This window comes from Sander lucioperca, chromosome 16 (genome assembly GCF_008315115.2).
Source record: "Sander lucioperca isolate FBNREF2018 chromosome 16, SLUC_FBN_1.2, whole genome shotgun sequence".
NCBI classification, from domain to species: Eukaryota; Metazoa; Chordata; class Actinopteri; order Perciformes; family Percidae; genus Sander; species Sander lucioperca.
Genome location: NC_050188.1, coordinates 24642065 through 24657247, shown reverse-complemented (window position 1 = coordinate 24657247; position 15183 = coordinate 24642065). Strand labels below are relative to the sequence as shown.

The following is a 15183-nucleotide window of genomic DNA, read 5'->3' as shown; positions in this document are numbered from 1 at the left end:
TTATTGTTATTACTGTGAAGTCTTAATTTAGCTGTAGCCTGCTTTTCCCATTAAGTTTGAGTTAACGTTATTTTAGACTGAATCTAGCTGTCAGCTAGCGGTTAGCCGAATTAGCTGTTAGCTAAACTAACGTTAGCTTCCCGGTGGAGGCTAACCATAGGCTAGCGTGGAACAGATCGTGCAGGTCGTATGGATACGTAAAACAGTATTATCTTGCGCATGTGCAGAACGGATCGTGCAGGCAGAACGGATCGTGTACCGACAGGGTGTTCAAAAAACATGTTGCGACTTTTTGTCGGGGCTGAACGTGGCCCAGATGTGGATTGCGCCTTCGAACTGCACCAGATTGTATTATAAATTATAGTAATTGTACGTGTAAGTGTTTCAGGGAGATAACATAAGCCCAAAACATAAACTGGAACTATTTTATCTGGATTACTGAGAGCCGCTGATCAACTCGGCATGGATCTAGTCCAAGAAGCAGATTACAGTGATGGAGTGCAGTTTGAAAGGCTCTGTAGACCGAACAACATTTTGAAAACATTGTCATATAAAGCCGCATTGGTTCACGGGAACGTTACAAGCATCAACATATATAATAAGAACTATTTTCTGAATCGTCATGCGACACTGCTCAATTCGGCATAGGTGTAGTATTTATTTTTGGGGTAATAAAACCCCATAATTCTCCTTTTAAACACACCTTCACAGGCGGACAGTTAGCAAGCAGCACAGGTTTATAAAATGACTCACCCAGAACTCGGAGCTGCGTATCTGCTGTTAGGGTCGAAGCGTCCGATGATGTTATACTGATGCTGTAATGCCCGCTGTCCCCAGCCTTCACGGGTCCCAGGTACAAGAAGCCGTTGGTATTGTTAATGGCCACTCTCCCCGTGTACATGGGGTTCACTTTGAGCACCCCTGCCCCAGTTAGTGTAACAACATTAACCTGTTCACCCCCGCTGTTGAAATTCCAGAGTATGAGGAAGTAGTCTGGTTTGTTAACCAGAGTCTGAAAAGTCACATTTGTCCCCAAAGTTGCGTCTACCGGACCGGCCGGCAGAATGCTCTGCCCCGTACAGCATCCTAAAAGGGGGAAGAAATATGAAGGACAAAGTCAGATTCAGTAACGTTACACCTGTGGTGCCTTTGATTTCAGGTCTAGAAGTTAGGGGGGAAAGAAACGTAGAGCCATAAAGATGTCCTATCTTTATAATCTTTGTTTTTTAACAGAGAAGTTTCTCTTTGGCCTGCTGGTTTCTAGACAATGTGTTATTTTAGCATGAATTCAAATAGGCTGCTACACCCAGGGAGCCATTTCCATAAACAAACAATGGAAACACAGCATAAATAAAAATAAAAAAAAAATCATAAATAATATAAATCGAAGCTTAATCTGAAGATTGATCACACACAGGTCATTTATTTCTTCTTACCGATAAAAGAGAGCAGAAACAGAAGCGTCTTAACGTCGAAAAGATCCATCCCGGACGGTTCAAGTCTCTCCAGCGGCGACAGAGACGAAAATGCGGCAGTACCTGCTACTTTAACAGGGACACACCCAGACAAGGTGCACACACACACACACACACACTCCCCCTACATACACACACACATACACACACACACACACACACACACACACACACTCCCCCTACATACACACACACATACACACACACACTCCCCCTACATACACATACACACACACACACTCCCCCTACATACACACACTCATACACACACACACTCCCCCTACACACACACACACACACACACACACACATACACACACACACACACAAACACACTCCCCATTCCTTACTTCCTACACGCACACACACACACACTCCCCCTACACACACACACACACACACGTTCCCTACACACACGCGCGCACGCACACACCTCATTGGTATGACTATGTGCCCTTTTTTGACTCATTTGCAGTCCACATTGGAGTTTATATTTTAACTCCCGTCAGTCACAAATGTAGGCTTTCGTTTTACATACTATTATAAGAAATGCATTGCAAATAATTCAAATCCTATTTTGTCTATTATTGAGGGGGGGGGGGGGGGTCTATTTCCAGTAAAGCAAAGGTGTCACACGTGTGTCTCCTAAAAACCATTTCAAAACCTACAATAATAAAGTGTTACTTTTTCAAGCTACGGCATTATTCATGAATACACAATCATGATTACCTACCAGAGACACAGAGAACATTTAAAGGGTTTGTTTTGTTTTGTCTATACTTTTTTATTTAATTTTTTTTAAAACAGAAACTGATAAAACAAGACAAAAATCTGCTTCAAAGTCTTCAGGAGAAGAAAAACAAAAGTGGTAAAGTTGAATCGTCCACTTTCTACATGTAGTTCAGTGAGGCGCTGCTGCCACCAGGTGGACATCTGAAATACTTTTGTGAATGAATGAATGAAATCTGCACAACCTTTAAAGGCCCTGACACACCAACCGGACGGGCCGACCGTCGGCAGAAAAGCCAGTCGGACTGATCAACCGGGTCCCCGAGGTCCAAAAAATGCCTCAGAACACACTGAGGCGACGCCGACTCTGCACGTGCACGAAACGTAATACGTCTCCATAGCAGCAGGCGGGGCTGCTCTGTATTATTTCCATTAACAGTCTGATTATTTCCCAGAAAATGAAAACCGGCAGCTGATTGGACGAATGCGTCACGTGGGTCGGTTTTCTCCGGAAATTCACAGCCAGACTGTCATGGCGGCTTGTTCAGAACACAATCTCATATTGTACTAAAATAGTTCACCCAAACGTGTTTCTGAAAACATTTTAAGCGAGAAATAGGCCGTGCAGTTTCTGAATCTGTCTTCATTTCAGATTGACAAAGGTCAGTTTAAAAGATTTTCGTCAGATTTTGAGCAGCTCATGCGCTCCCCATTTCCGGGTGAGTCCTGACTGCCCTGTCCCCGACTGAACATGTCGGGTCGGCCCAAATGAAATGAAGGCCGACGGCTCCTCGGACGGCCGACGGCACGGGACACACCGAACAGACTCGAGTCACCGACCTCGCCAGACGGTCCGACGGCCGATTATTGGGCTGGTGTGTCTCCTCTATAACACGAAACGATCTACTTTACATTAAATTTGAAGCAGTGCCTTTGTTAAGAGGCTAACCTGGCTTTTAACAGCCACGGACACCCCGACCTCTCCATTAATGCATGTATGGGTCCTGTGTAATGTCTAGGGTTGCACGATGTTGACAAAATGTGATATTGCGATATCGATTATGAATATTGTGATTATCGATATTAATTTAGATATTTTTTAAACATATGTAAAATTACAAAAGTTACGGGAAAAGACTCATAACAAATACAACAAGTTTTCTTACAACACATGGTTTATTTCATTTTCATTTCATTGTCATATTGGACTGGTACAACATGAATAAATAAATAAAGACCATGTCTACAGAACAGGACATGTTCTACTGGTTGGACAGTAGAAAATATATAAATAAGGACCATGTCTACAGAACAGGACATGTTCTACTGGTTGGACAGTAGAAAATATATAAATAAGGACCATGTCTACAGAACAGGACATGTTTTACTGGTTGGACAGTAGAAAATATATAAATAAGGACCATGTCTACAGAACAGGACATGTTCTACTGGTTGGACAGTAGAAAATATATAAATAAGGACCATGTCTACAGAACAGGACATGTTCTACTGGTTGGACAATAGAAAATATATAAATAAGGACCATGTCTACAGAACAGGACATGTTCTACTGGTTGGACAGTATCAAATATATAAATAACGACCATGTCTACAGAACAGGACATGTTTTACTGGTTGGACAGTAGAAAATATATAAATAATGACCATGTCTACAGAACAGGATATATTAGAAACAATAAAAATAAGCATAAAAAAATATTGCATACTCATCGCGACACTTTCGATATAATATTGCGCAACGCGATATCGCGATAACGATATTGAGTCGACATATCATGCACCCCTAGTAATGTCACAGGGCCAGACGGAATCAAATGCAGAATTCTGCAGATATTTTGCAGACTTTTTTGCGTATTTTCCGCAGATTATGATTTTATTATTACTATTTTTTCATTATTAAACCCTGAATGTTAACAAAAGAAACTCAGTCCGCTAAAATCCACAGATTCCGTTTGGGCCAGAGAGAGAAAAAACATAGTTTTCCTCTTGGGGGGGATCATACAAGTAGGTCTTCTTCTTCCTCTGTTTTTTATCTGACCGAAATATAGGATTGGGCATCGAGAAAAACTACGATTTCTAATGGAATGGTTTTGTTATTGGAATCGTTTCGGAAAATTTGGTTTCGAATCTGATCATCGGTTCCAAGTTTAACACCTGCAAGTTTTGGTTTTCGTAGCGGCCGCTGTACTTCCAGGTGCTTGTTGTGTCGTGTGGCTTTATTTGACGTTGAAAAAGCCAGGTAGTGTGGCCGGGTTGGCTCAGTGGTAGAGCAGGCGCACAAAGGTTTATGCCTCGACGCAGAGGTCCAGGGTTCAAATCCGACTTGTGACAAATTTCCAGCGTGTCGTCCCCCTCTCTCTCAACTAGCTGTCCTATCAAAAATTAAAGGCGGAAAAGCCCAAAAAATAATCTAAAAAAGACCTTGTAAATCACCATTGAATCAAAATCAAAGTTCTCTTATCTGTGAAATAAGCGTGATAATGTGATGTGACCCGTTTCAACTCCACCCCTCAAAGACTCGGAATTGAGAATCGATCAGAGGCCATCTTATTAATCTGTGCTGTATTAACACCTCCCTCATGAGTGATGTAGCCTACTTCATCTTTTTATTACTGCTTGTTACTGCTTTGCATGGTTGGCTTCCTGAGAAAGCTTATTTGTTGCTCTAGCTGTCTGTACGGTGTCTTGTTGACTTCTGTCTGTATAGTTTAACCTGTACTAATGTCTTGCTGTTTCCTGTTGCTCTGGTCTAAAATCATCTGGCCAAAGGACTACAGTTGAAAATTAGCCGGCTGGCTAACACTGGCACATTTACAGAAATGTTGATTAATGTGTGCTGTCCTTTATAAAAAATAAAGAAGAATAAGAAGAATCTGAATTGGAATCTGAATTGTTAAAATCAAAACGATGTCCAATCCTACCGAAATACCACCATTTGGTGTTAATGTATTTACATTATGATGAATCAACTATTAATTATTATTATTAATAAAAAATTATTCGGAGCTAAGCCAAGTCATTTCATTTATAAAACAAAAAATAAAAAATAAAAACATGTTGACCATAATACTATAAACCAGACATAAGATACTATGAAATATTTAAACCAAGCCGTTTTGGGCACCAGAATCAGAATCAGAAAAAGGGTTTATTGCCACAATAAGTTACACTTACGTGGAATTTGCATTAGTGATTGGTGCATACATAAACAAACAAACAAAGAAACATATTAAAGATTAATGTGAAACCTGTTGTTTAATTTTACTAAATGATTTTTCTCGGATCTAATGATTGTAGTCTGTCCCCAGTGAAGTTTTGTCTTTAAGCTTTTCGAGTGTTATTTATTATCTGCTCTAGCTTTTCCAACATTGTAGACACACGTGTGGTTATAATAATGGTCCAAAATGATGTGGAATGATGAGTCAAATACGTGCACCTAATGGCCCTGACACACCAACCCGATAATCGGCCGTCGGACAGTCTGGCGAGGTCGGCGACTCGAGTCTGTTCGGTGTGTTACGTGCCGTCGTCCATCGGAGGGGCCGTCGGCCTTCATTTTGGCCGACCTGACGCGTTGAGTCGGAAGGCGAGCAATCAGGACTCAATGACCAATCTGATTGGTGGAGTGCTAACCCGGAAATGGCGAGCGGGGTGAGCGCGCCGAACAGCCTCTCAAAAACTGACCTTTGTCGATCTGAAATGAAGACAGATTCAGCAACTGCACGGCCTATTTCTACTGCATGGTGATTGCAGTAGACATACAATTTAAAAGAAAAGAAACACAACAAATTGAATGTAGTTTGACTAGTAGTATTACTTTATATGTCTTCGTAGAAAAATAAAAACATTTGCAACTAAAAACTGCAAAAGTGGCAAGCTTTGGCCAGCTTTCAAATACATTTAATTCAAGTATAAAACTGTTAAATAAAAAGAGCTTCTACATTTAGCTTTAAAGTGCTGTACTCAGATCAAACAAAAAATACTGCTAAATGTGGTTTAAGGAGTACTTCAGCTACCAGGTTGACTGTTGAAATGTGAACTCGACTGGGCACATTGAACTTCCTAAAATTAGGCCCTTTCTTTTTAGAACTGTGGCAACTACAGTCCATTCAACAGAACTTTTGTGATGTGTCAGAATCACATAATGGATACACATTTAGGTGTGTGTGTGTAACCAGTTCATAGTCCACCACTGGCTGGAATCTGTACATTCTTTTGCAGAAACATAAGCTGGTCTACCTGGTTTGGAGTGAGCATGCTCCGCTGTGCAGTTACAATGTCTCCGGCAGTTGAGAACACTCTCTCTGACGCTAAGGTGGGAGTTTAGAGCATTGTAAGAGTGTGCATTGGTTGACTGGCACGTTAGGAGGCAGTATTTTAGGTTGTTGTTCGTCCACGTCTTTAATGTTAATCTCGGGGTGATGCTGTACCATGTTTGTTCTCAAGTTTGTGGTGTTTCTTAACTTTCGCTTTGCAAAGCCTGCATATAGCATGATTCCTACCAAGTTCCGTCTTCCCCTCGAGGTTATAAAAGCCGAAATGTGTCCAAACTCTCGCCTTCAATGAGGATGGAGCAGGTTGAAGAATTCTTTCTGTGAGGTTTGCGCCGACTAAACTACTTCCGCTGCGCTCGTTCTTCTTCTGATTATGACAAGAGTGCCCAGGCGTCAGTGTGAATTCGACGCAGCGCCATCTATGGGAATGGCAAGGTAATGTCATTTCAGGACAATACTGTCAAAACGAAGAAAAAAAAAAGGAATTCTATGAATCGATTTTGAATCGGTAGAGCTTGACTCTCTCGATTCCAATTCAAATTGATTTTTTTGCACACCCCTAGTAGCCACGCACGCTAGGCACGTAGCCGACGGTTCCACTCTGTGCAAAAGACTTCTTACACACTGAGCAACTGAAAGGTCTCTCTCCTGTGTGGGTTCTTCTCATGTGTGCGTTCAAAGTTGACTTGCAGAGAAACCTCCTAGCGCACTCGGAGCAGCTGAAAGGCTTTTCGCCCGTGTGGATTCTCAGGTGTCTCTGTAGATGTCCACTCCGTGCAAAATATTTTTTACAGACGGCGCAATGGAAAGGCGTTTCTCCGGTGTGGGTTACCATGTGTGTCTTCACATCCGACTTGTACAAAAACCTTTCTTCACAAAATGAGCAGCCTAAAGGTCTATCTTCTGTGTGGGTTTTCAAGTGGTTATTCAGATATCCCTTGCGGGCAAATCTTTTCCCACACTCAGAGCAGCTAAATGGTTTGTCACCCGCGCTGCCGTCACCGCCACGGACTTCATTATTTTTGAGAAGGTTTAAACGTGACTGAGGTCCGCTGGTCTCCTTCCAATCCCAACTATCATCAGTCTTAGGTTCACGAGAGTCTCCAGTTTTCTCATCAGTATCTGGTTCTGGATGTCTCTCTGGATCGGAGTTCTCCACAGTCCTCTCCATCAGCTACTCTTCTCTCTGCCTCTCTGTTCTCCTCAGCTTGGTTTTCATGAAGCTGCGAGCACTGATCTTTTTCCTCATCATCTTCTTCACTCTTCCCAGGGACAGAAGTGAACGGGAACTTGATATCAGCCTCCTCCAGCCCTTGAAGCTGCTCTCCCTCCTGACTGGTCCAGAGTTGCTCCTGTTCCTCTTTAATGTGTGTGTGTGTGTGTGTGTGTGTGTGTGTGTGTGTGTGTGTGTGTGTGTGGCTCTGGCTCCTCCTGGTCCAGACTGGAGCTCCACTCCAGCTGCTCAGAGGGAACATCTTCTTTACCTACCCACAGCTGCTGGACATCTGCGGATAATAATGAAATAATAAGTACATTTACAGAAGGCTTGTATCATGTGGATGCAACAACAGTAACATTTTAAGCACCTTGTAACTTTATTTTGAAAAGTGCTATATAAATAAAGTTTAACAGTGTTTCCTCTATGTTGATATTACCACGGTGGCCCGCCACGGTAAAATTTCTGCCACCACGGTATCAGAAATAGTGGAAAACAGGGTTTCCACTATGTACACTGCGCACCGCCACTCCTTCAGCTGTTTATGAAAAATCATAAAGTCTGATTACACGACTCTGCAGAGCCGTGTGCTCTACTGAACTCAAGCGAACTGTCATTCGCTCTCTCTCCTCTTTAGGGTGAGCAACTGGAACAGTGACAGGACTTCATCACTCGCGAAGTCATGGCAACCAAATAAACAACAGGGTTGAGTACACTTGTCACTCAATCTTAGGCAAAGTAAAATCTGCACTTTCGCGGGTCCCGTGAAATATGGCAGCTACAGTTTATGGGAAAATAGCATTGTGGACACTGAATTTGATGGATTTACTGTTTATCAGACCCCAGGAGACAGGAGACGTTTTCAAAATAAAGGGAGCAGCACAGAGCTTATTCAGACAGGTTAATCTGGACACTGTGGTCCATGAAAAACACCGTTTGGTCTCTATCGAATAGTCACACAGACTAGCGCTGGGTGGCCAAGTTCCGTCTCCGTCTATTTACAGCTAGCACGCTATGCTGACTTCATTTAGCATTTTGAGCTAACAGAGATGAATCCGAGGTGAAACGTCCCGAAACTCTGCACAAAGTCCACTTGAACGAGGTTATCCATACATACGGGCTCTGGTGATTCACTCCGGTTATATCTGATGGACTGCATGACGGAATTACGGGTAAAAACTGTTTAACCGGACTAACCCTAACCTTAACCCTAAACATGACCATTGCCGCGCTGCCTGGGAGGAGACGTTGGTGGCAAAAAAAAAAAACAAAGACCGCTGAGAACACACACACACACACACACACAGGCTTAACACGCATAACGTTATGCTACGGAGCCATAACGTGAGGTACAATGCAATGAAGTCTTTTATACATTGTCGTGTTTCTTAGACAAATAGAGTCTTTAAACGCTTCAAATGTATGTTATTTGCTGTCAAAGTGACGCCAAAATGAATGGCAGTCAATGGAATGCTAACGGTGGGTGATGGCTTGATGGCAACAAAATGGCTGCATAGGAGCTACGCTTTGTGGACGCTCGCTTACTCCCTTGTTCTCACCTCTACACTCCATATTTCATGCACAACAGACTCTTTTCTTGGCCTACCTATTTATTTTTTTTAAACGTTAAGTTGACTGTTAAAATTGCACAGAAAAATTGCACGTATTTTAGTGTTCCACTCTTCCCATGCTTTATTCAAATCTGTATTTGACCTCTGATTTGCTTCATGGGTCTTGTTTCGCTAACCGGTCCACCCCATCATTTCCCTTCAGACCTACATGTTCAGGGACCCACAGGGAATTGTCATACCTTGATGAATGAGGAATGTACTTGCAATACTTTGAATGAAATATGTTGACGGCTGCTGGAAAGGATCTCAGGCTCTTGAGAACCGATTGTAAAAAAAAAAAAAAAAAAATGTCCTTGTATGTGAATTCTACATAATTTGAAATTGGGAAAAATTTGAAGTTGTAAAAAAAGTAATAAACTGCAATGTATCGCAGAAAATTGCAATATGTTTAAAATCGCAATAACATCGTATCGTGACATAAGTATCGTGATGATATGGTAATGTGAGGCTTCTGGTGATCCCCCCCCCTTATGACAAATACAGAGAGTTGTGTAGAGCTGGTAGTCTTAAGTAGCTTTGTATCAACTAATTATGGCAATGGCTTGAATGTAACGGGCGTTCATTAATACCAAAAAGTTACGCACTAAAGCTTTAAATGTATCACACTTTACATCATTATATAAAAATCAGAAAAGCAACCAGTTTAACTATAGATGCCACTTGCATCCAGCACAATATTTCCCTCTGAAAAATAGTGGAATAGAAATGTAAAGAAGCACAAAATGAAAATTCTCCACATTTGACAATTTCTAAAATAAGATGCATTGTTATAGATGAAGCTACCCACAACAGTATATAAAATTGAAGCTGAAATGATAGTTGATTGGTCAAGGCACATTTATTTGACAGCTTTAGTTCCTTAAAAAAATTTGGATTTTGTATACAAAACACTTCTAAAATATGATGCATCATTATAGATTACACTACACAACAGCATAAACAATTAGAGGGGAAATGGTAAGTCCATTAACAGGAAACAGAGAACCACCCACTTATAGAATGATTTAAACAACTGACAACTCTCTCGACAACATCAGAGTATTGTATGGAAACAGGCTTAAACATCAGAATCCATCATTTTAACAGGAGAATCTGGGCAAATCCAACACCTCAGCTGTTAAAACGTGTCCAATGAAAGTTTGTCTTAAGACTTGTGATTTGACCAAAATAACACCAAATACAGTATGAGCGGCAAAAGAGTCAACTGTTCACATTTTACACACGTTGAGGGTCCGTTAAATTAGAAATAAATTATGTTATTGGAAGCAATAAGGTCCTGATGGGCAGCAGATTTAAAAACAACATGACTTTACAAGTTAGATGTAATACCAAAAACAGCAGTGCCCAGAAAACAAAAAAATAACGTTGAGTTAAATAAAAGCAGAGCTTAAGTGGTTGTGTAGCTTTTATCTTCCAACGTCTTATTTTGGAGTCTGCATCTGCCTCAAGTCTGACAATTTGTAGTGGATCAGTGTTGAACTGGTGTTGCCCTAGTCTCGCTTTGCCAGAGCATCCCACACGCTGGGGAGCAGAGGAGGGTCTGGCGACAGGTGAATGAACTGGCAGCATTCAATAACTCCACATCTAATCTGCGGAAGCATGTTTTGGTTAAGTATTTGTGCATTGGTACATCGGACACTGGCTAAATTAATTCACATACATCTAATTAACTAATACGGGCTACTTAGGTGTGTAGAAGCTAGCTGCTACATGTGTACACATTTATGTAGATTTCCATACATTTGCATAGATTTTTTAATTAAAAACAAAATAGTTTGGGATTTATGACCCCTTGTCCTATTTTCACTACATGGGAGAGATGCCCCCCCCCCCCCCCGTTTTACAGTTGTTGTTTTTTATGTAACTAAGTAACTTTTACTTAAAGTACATTTTACATGAACTACTTGTTACTTTTACTTGAGTCATTTTTCAGATAGGTAATTTCACTTGTACTTGAGTAATATTTCATCAAATTATTGGTACTTTTACGTGAGTACAATATTTTAGTACTTTTTCCACCTCTGGTCCACACAGCATTCCGGGATGGGAGGAAAAACGTGCTCTGGTTTATTGGCATTTCTTTAAACCAATCACACTCGTCATGGGCGGAGCTAAGCCGCTGTAAAAATCGTCATGTGAGGGAAAAGTCAGATTGGACAGATAGTCTAGCTAGCTGTCTGGATTTACCCTGCAGAGATCTGAGGAGCAGTTAACCATAGTCCTCAGAAATCTACCGGAGGTTAGAATTCCATCCCAAAGAAAGCCGAAGGAAACATACGGCGAAAAAGACATGCATCCGGCGGAATTTCAGAGCAATCCCGGAAGTGGAACGTCGAGTATACAGACTAGTGTTGCCCTAATAGTGTTGGGGGGGGGTGTCTCAACAAGCATCTCTGCAGCTTCACTTCTTTCTGCTGCTCTTCCCAACACACTTGTGTTTTTCGACATATTGCTTTTTTGTGAATGTTTTACTACAAACTGGACAACTGAACGGTTTGTCCCCCGTGTGGACATGCAAGTGCTGTGTCACATGACGCTTCTGTCTGAATGTTTTACTACAAACTGGACAACTGAACGGTTTCTCCCCGTTGTGGAGCGCCAAGTGCCGTCTCAGATAGCTGTGGTTTGGGAACATTTTACTGCAAACTGAACACTTAAACGGTCGTTCTCCGTTGTGGAGGGTCAGGTGTCTTTTCAGATTACTAGGGTCTGTGAATCTTTTACGACATACTGGACAACTGAACGGTTTGTCCCCCGTGTGGACAGCCAAGTGCTGTGTCATGTGATGCTTATGTGTGAATGTTTTACTACAAACTGAACAACTGAACGGTTTCTCCCCCGTGTGGACAGCCAAGTGCTGTTTCAGGTGTCCCCTTTGTGCGAACTTTTTACTACAAACTGGACAACTGAACTGTTTCTCCCCGGTGTGGAGCGTCAAGTGGCGTCTCAGATTGCTGTGGTTTGGGAACGTTTTACTGCAAACTGAACACTTAAACGGTCGTTCTCCGGTGTGGAGGGTCAGGTGTCTTTTCAGATTACTATGGTCTGTGAATCTTTTACGACATACTGGACAACCGAATGGTTTTTCCCCAGTATGGACGGTCATGTGTTTCAGCAAAAGGTTTTCGTTACTGAACATTGTTTTACAAACTGAGCAGCTGAAATACTTTCCTTCTGAATGACGTTTCATGTGAGCCACTAAGGAGTTCTTCCAGGAAAATCTTTTACGACAAACCGAGCAACTAAATTTGGTTTTTCCTGTTTTCACATCAATTGCAAGGACTTTATTGTTTTGCAGAGGGTTTAAACCTGACTGAGGTTCCCCAGTTTCCTCCCAATCTCTACTGTCGTCATTCTCAGGTTCAGAGGAGTGTGGACTCTCGTCATCAACATCTGGTTGTGAATGTCTCTCTGGATCTGAGTTCCTGGCTGGTTCTGGTCCTCCACAGTCCTCTCCATCAGCGTCTGTTTTCAAATGCTCTGCCTCTCCGTTCTCCTCAGTTTGGTTTTCGTGAAGCTGCGAGCACTGAGCTTGCTCCTCATCATCTTCTTCACTCTTCACAGGGACAGAAGTGAACAGGAATTTGACATCAGCCTCCTGCGGCCCTTGGAGCTGCTCTCCCTCCTGACTGGTCCAGAGTTCCTCCTGTTCCTCTTTAATGTGTGGGGGGGGCTCTGGCTCCTCCTGGTCCAGTCTGGAGCTCCATTCCTGCTGCTCAGGGGGAACTGAATCTTTAACCACTAACAGCTGCGGGACGTCTGCGGAGAATAATGCACAATGTGTTAGAAAACTGTAATTCCATATTAAAACTCTTTCATTAATCAATTAATAGTTGAAAATGATTGATTAATCGTAAACCCTTAGGGACCAGTGGGAGCTCTGGCAATCTCAGATGACATTACTGTTGGGCTGTTGCGGCTTCCATTTCTAACCTAGAGTGAAGGTACTGGTATCACATGTAACTTCCTAAGGAATCCATTGATACCAACCATGACATCCTAGCGTGTCAGGAAGGGGGCTCCATAACGGTCTAAAGTTAGGCTAAGTTTTGGAAAGGTAAAAATTGGCATGGCCATTTTTAAAGGCCCACGAGTCTTCCTTTTACAGACATGCCCACTTTATACTAATCCCATGCAGTACAAATGTGTTATTTTTTGCCTATTCTATAAATGGTGTATTTGAATATTTCTGCAAACTGGGGTCTGTCCTTGAACGTTGCATGAAATGGGTATGACTGGAAAGCTAAGACTCTCGTGGATTCAGTTGGCCCAATTGTATTCATGTGTGATGATGTTGGTCCCCATTTCATTGTAGTGAAACCCGTTTTTGAAACTTGACCTCACTGTATAAAATGACCTATTGTGACCTCACAGCTTAATGAAACTTTATAACCACAAACTAGAGACCGAGGGCATTCAGAGGATGTATGGCTTTCATATGTATATTGACAACAGTGTACATTGACCGTAGGTTGACTGCTTTATCCGGGCGGAGAACAGAGGCTATGACAACAAACATCATCTTCTGTGAGGACAGCGGTGTACCTCGATGCACCAGGGTGAGTTCCAACAACGACAAACCCTGGTTTACCGCTTGGGTCAGACAACAAACAACAAAAGGTCGAAAAAAAAAGGAGGAAGTGTTTAGGAGCTAACTCAACCGGTCGCGTCAGATGGCCGCCCACACAGATAGAAAATATCTAATTGCGATTATTCTGACTGACATTGCGATTGTGATATGAGTCGCCATATTGTATCATTTTTCTCATTTTCATTGAAAAATTAAAAAAATGTAATTGAATATAGTGTGATTTTTGCGAGGATCTGTACCAAACAAAGATGTTTTCTTTAGTCTGTAGGATACGATTTGTAGACCGGGACGTCTCCGCAGCACCACAATACTTAATTCCCAATGGTTTGACACATATTTTGCCTTTAATCCCTTAACACTCCTGTAAAATTAGCCAAAAACACCTATCCAAGACATACCTATAGTAAATTGGAAGCTGTTCTTGAACCATTTGTTCTACATGCATGTCTGTGGTTTCTTTTGAAAGGTCCGTACGACACCAGGAGATGTTTTCAAAATAAAGGGAGCAGCACAGAGTTTATTCAGACAGGTTAATCTGGACACGGTGGGTCCATGATAAACACCGTTTGGTCTCTATCAAATAGTCGCTCAGACTAGCGCTGGGGTGTCCGAGTTCCGGTGTTATGTCCCTACTGGTTTCCACACTAACTGGTTTCCGTATATTGTGTTGACCTAACAGCAGCAGTTGTTGCTGCCTCTCTCGCCAGATTCGTCACACGATCACAAACACATTACTGCCGATCTTGAAATCTCTTCCCAGATCTACTGCGGCAAATATGATGGTATAAGTGAGCACTACATCACAGCCACATTCAAAAAAGAAATTTAAGAAAATATAATGATTGCAAGATTGAGTCGAGGTAGTTTCGATCTCACAAGGGCAAAAACATATATCACCTGTTAACAGCAGCTCTACGCTGTGAGCCACGAAGCTCACGGATCTTCTGCTTTCCAGTCATGTATTAATTAACTACGTCAGCACCCAGGTAACATGTTGTCTTGAGTTGATCTGAAACAACTGATTACCTGGGTTTAGTTTAGAAAATACCCGAACGTACTTATCACGTTTCTTTCCTCGTGGCTACGGCTATATTGACCACTGTAGCCTACATTACAGACCCCTACGACACTACACAGGTCTATGGTAAAAAAAAAAAAAAGTTCAGATAAAAACTCAGATAAAACTGTAAACATACAGTACGAGCCGAGCGAGCCACTGAGCCAGGAAAAGTCGAATACAAGTGGT

At 41.9% G+C, this 15183-nt stretch overlaps 1 protein-coding gene and 1 pseudogene across 3 annotated transcripts in view; both read right to left on the bottom strand.

Moving 5' to 3' along the window:
- Positions 1 to 1651, bottom strand: part of si:ch211-264f5.6 (carcinoembryonic antigen-related cell adhesion molecule 5) — a 40162-nt gene extending 38511 nt beyond the window's left edge. For all 3 annotated transcript variants that reach the window (XM_031307705.2, XM_031307706.2, XM_031307707.2), the window contains exons 1-2: positions 1437 to 1651; positions 754 to 1086 (exon numbers count right to left, since the gene is read on the bottom strand). In XM_031307705.2, the coding sequence (XP_031163565.1) occupies positions 754 to 1086; positions 1437 to 1485 (382 nt within the window). In that variant the 5' untranslated portion in view covers positions 1486 to 1651. The remainder of the gene's footprint in view (positions 1 to 753; positions 1087 to 1436) is intronic.
- A 5407-nt stretch (positions 1652 to 7058) lies between these two features.
- On the bottom strand, positions 7059 to 14896 carry LOC118493395 (annotated as a pseudogene).
- Positions 14897 to 15183: the final 287 nt, after the last annotated feature.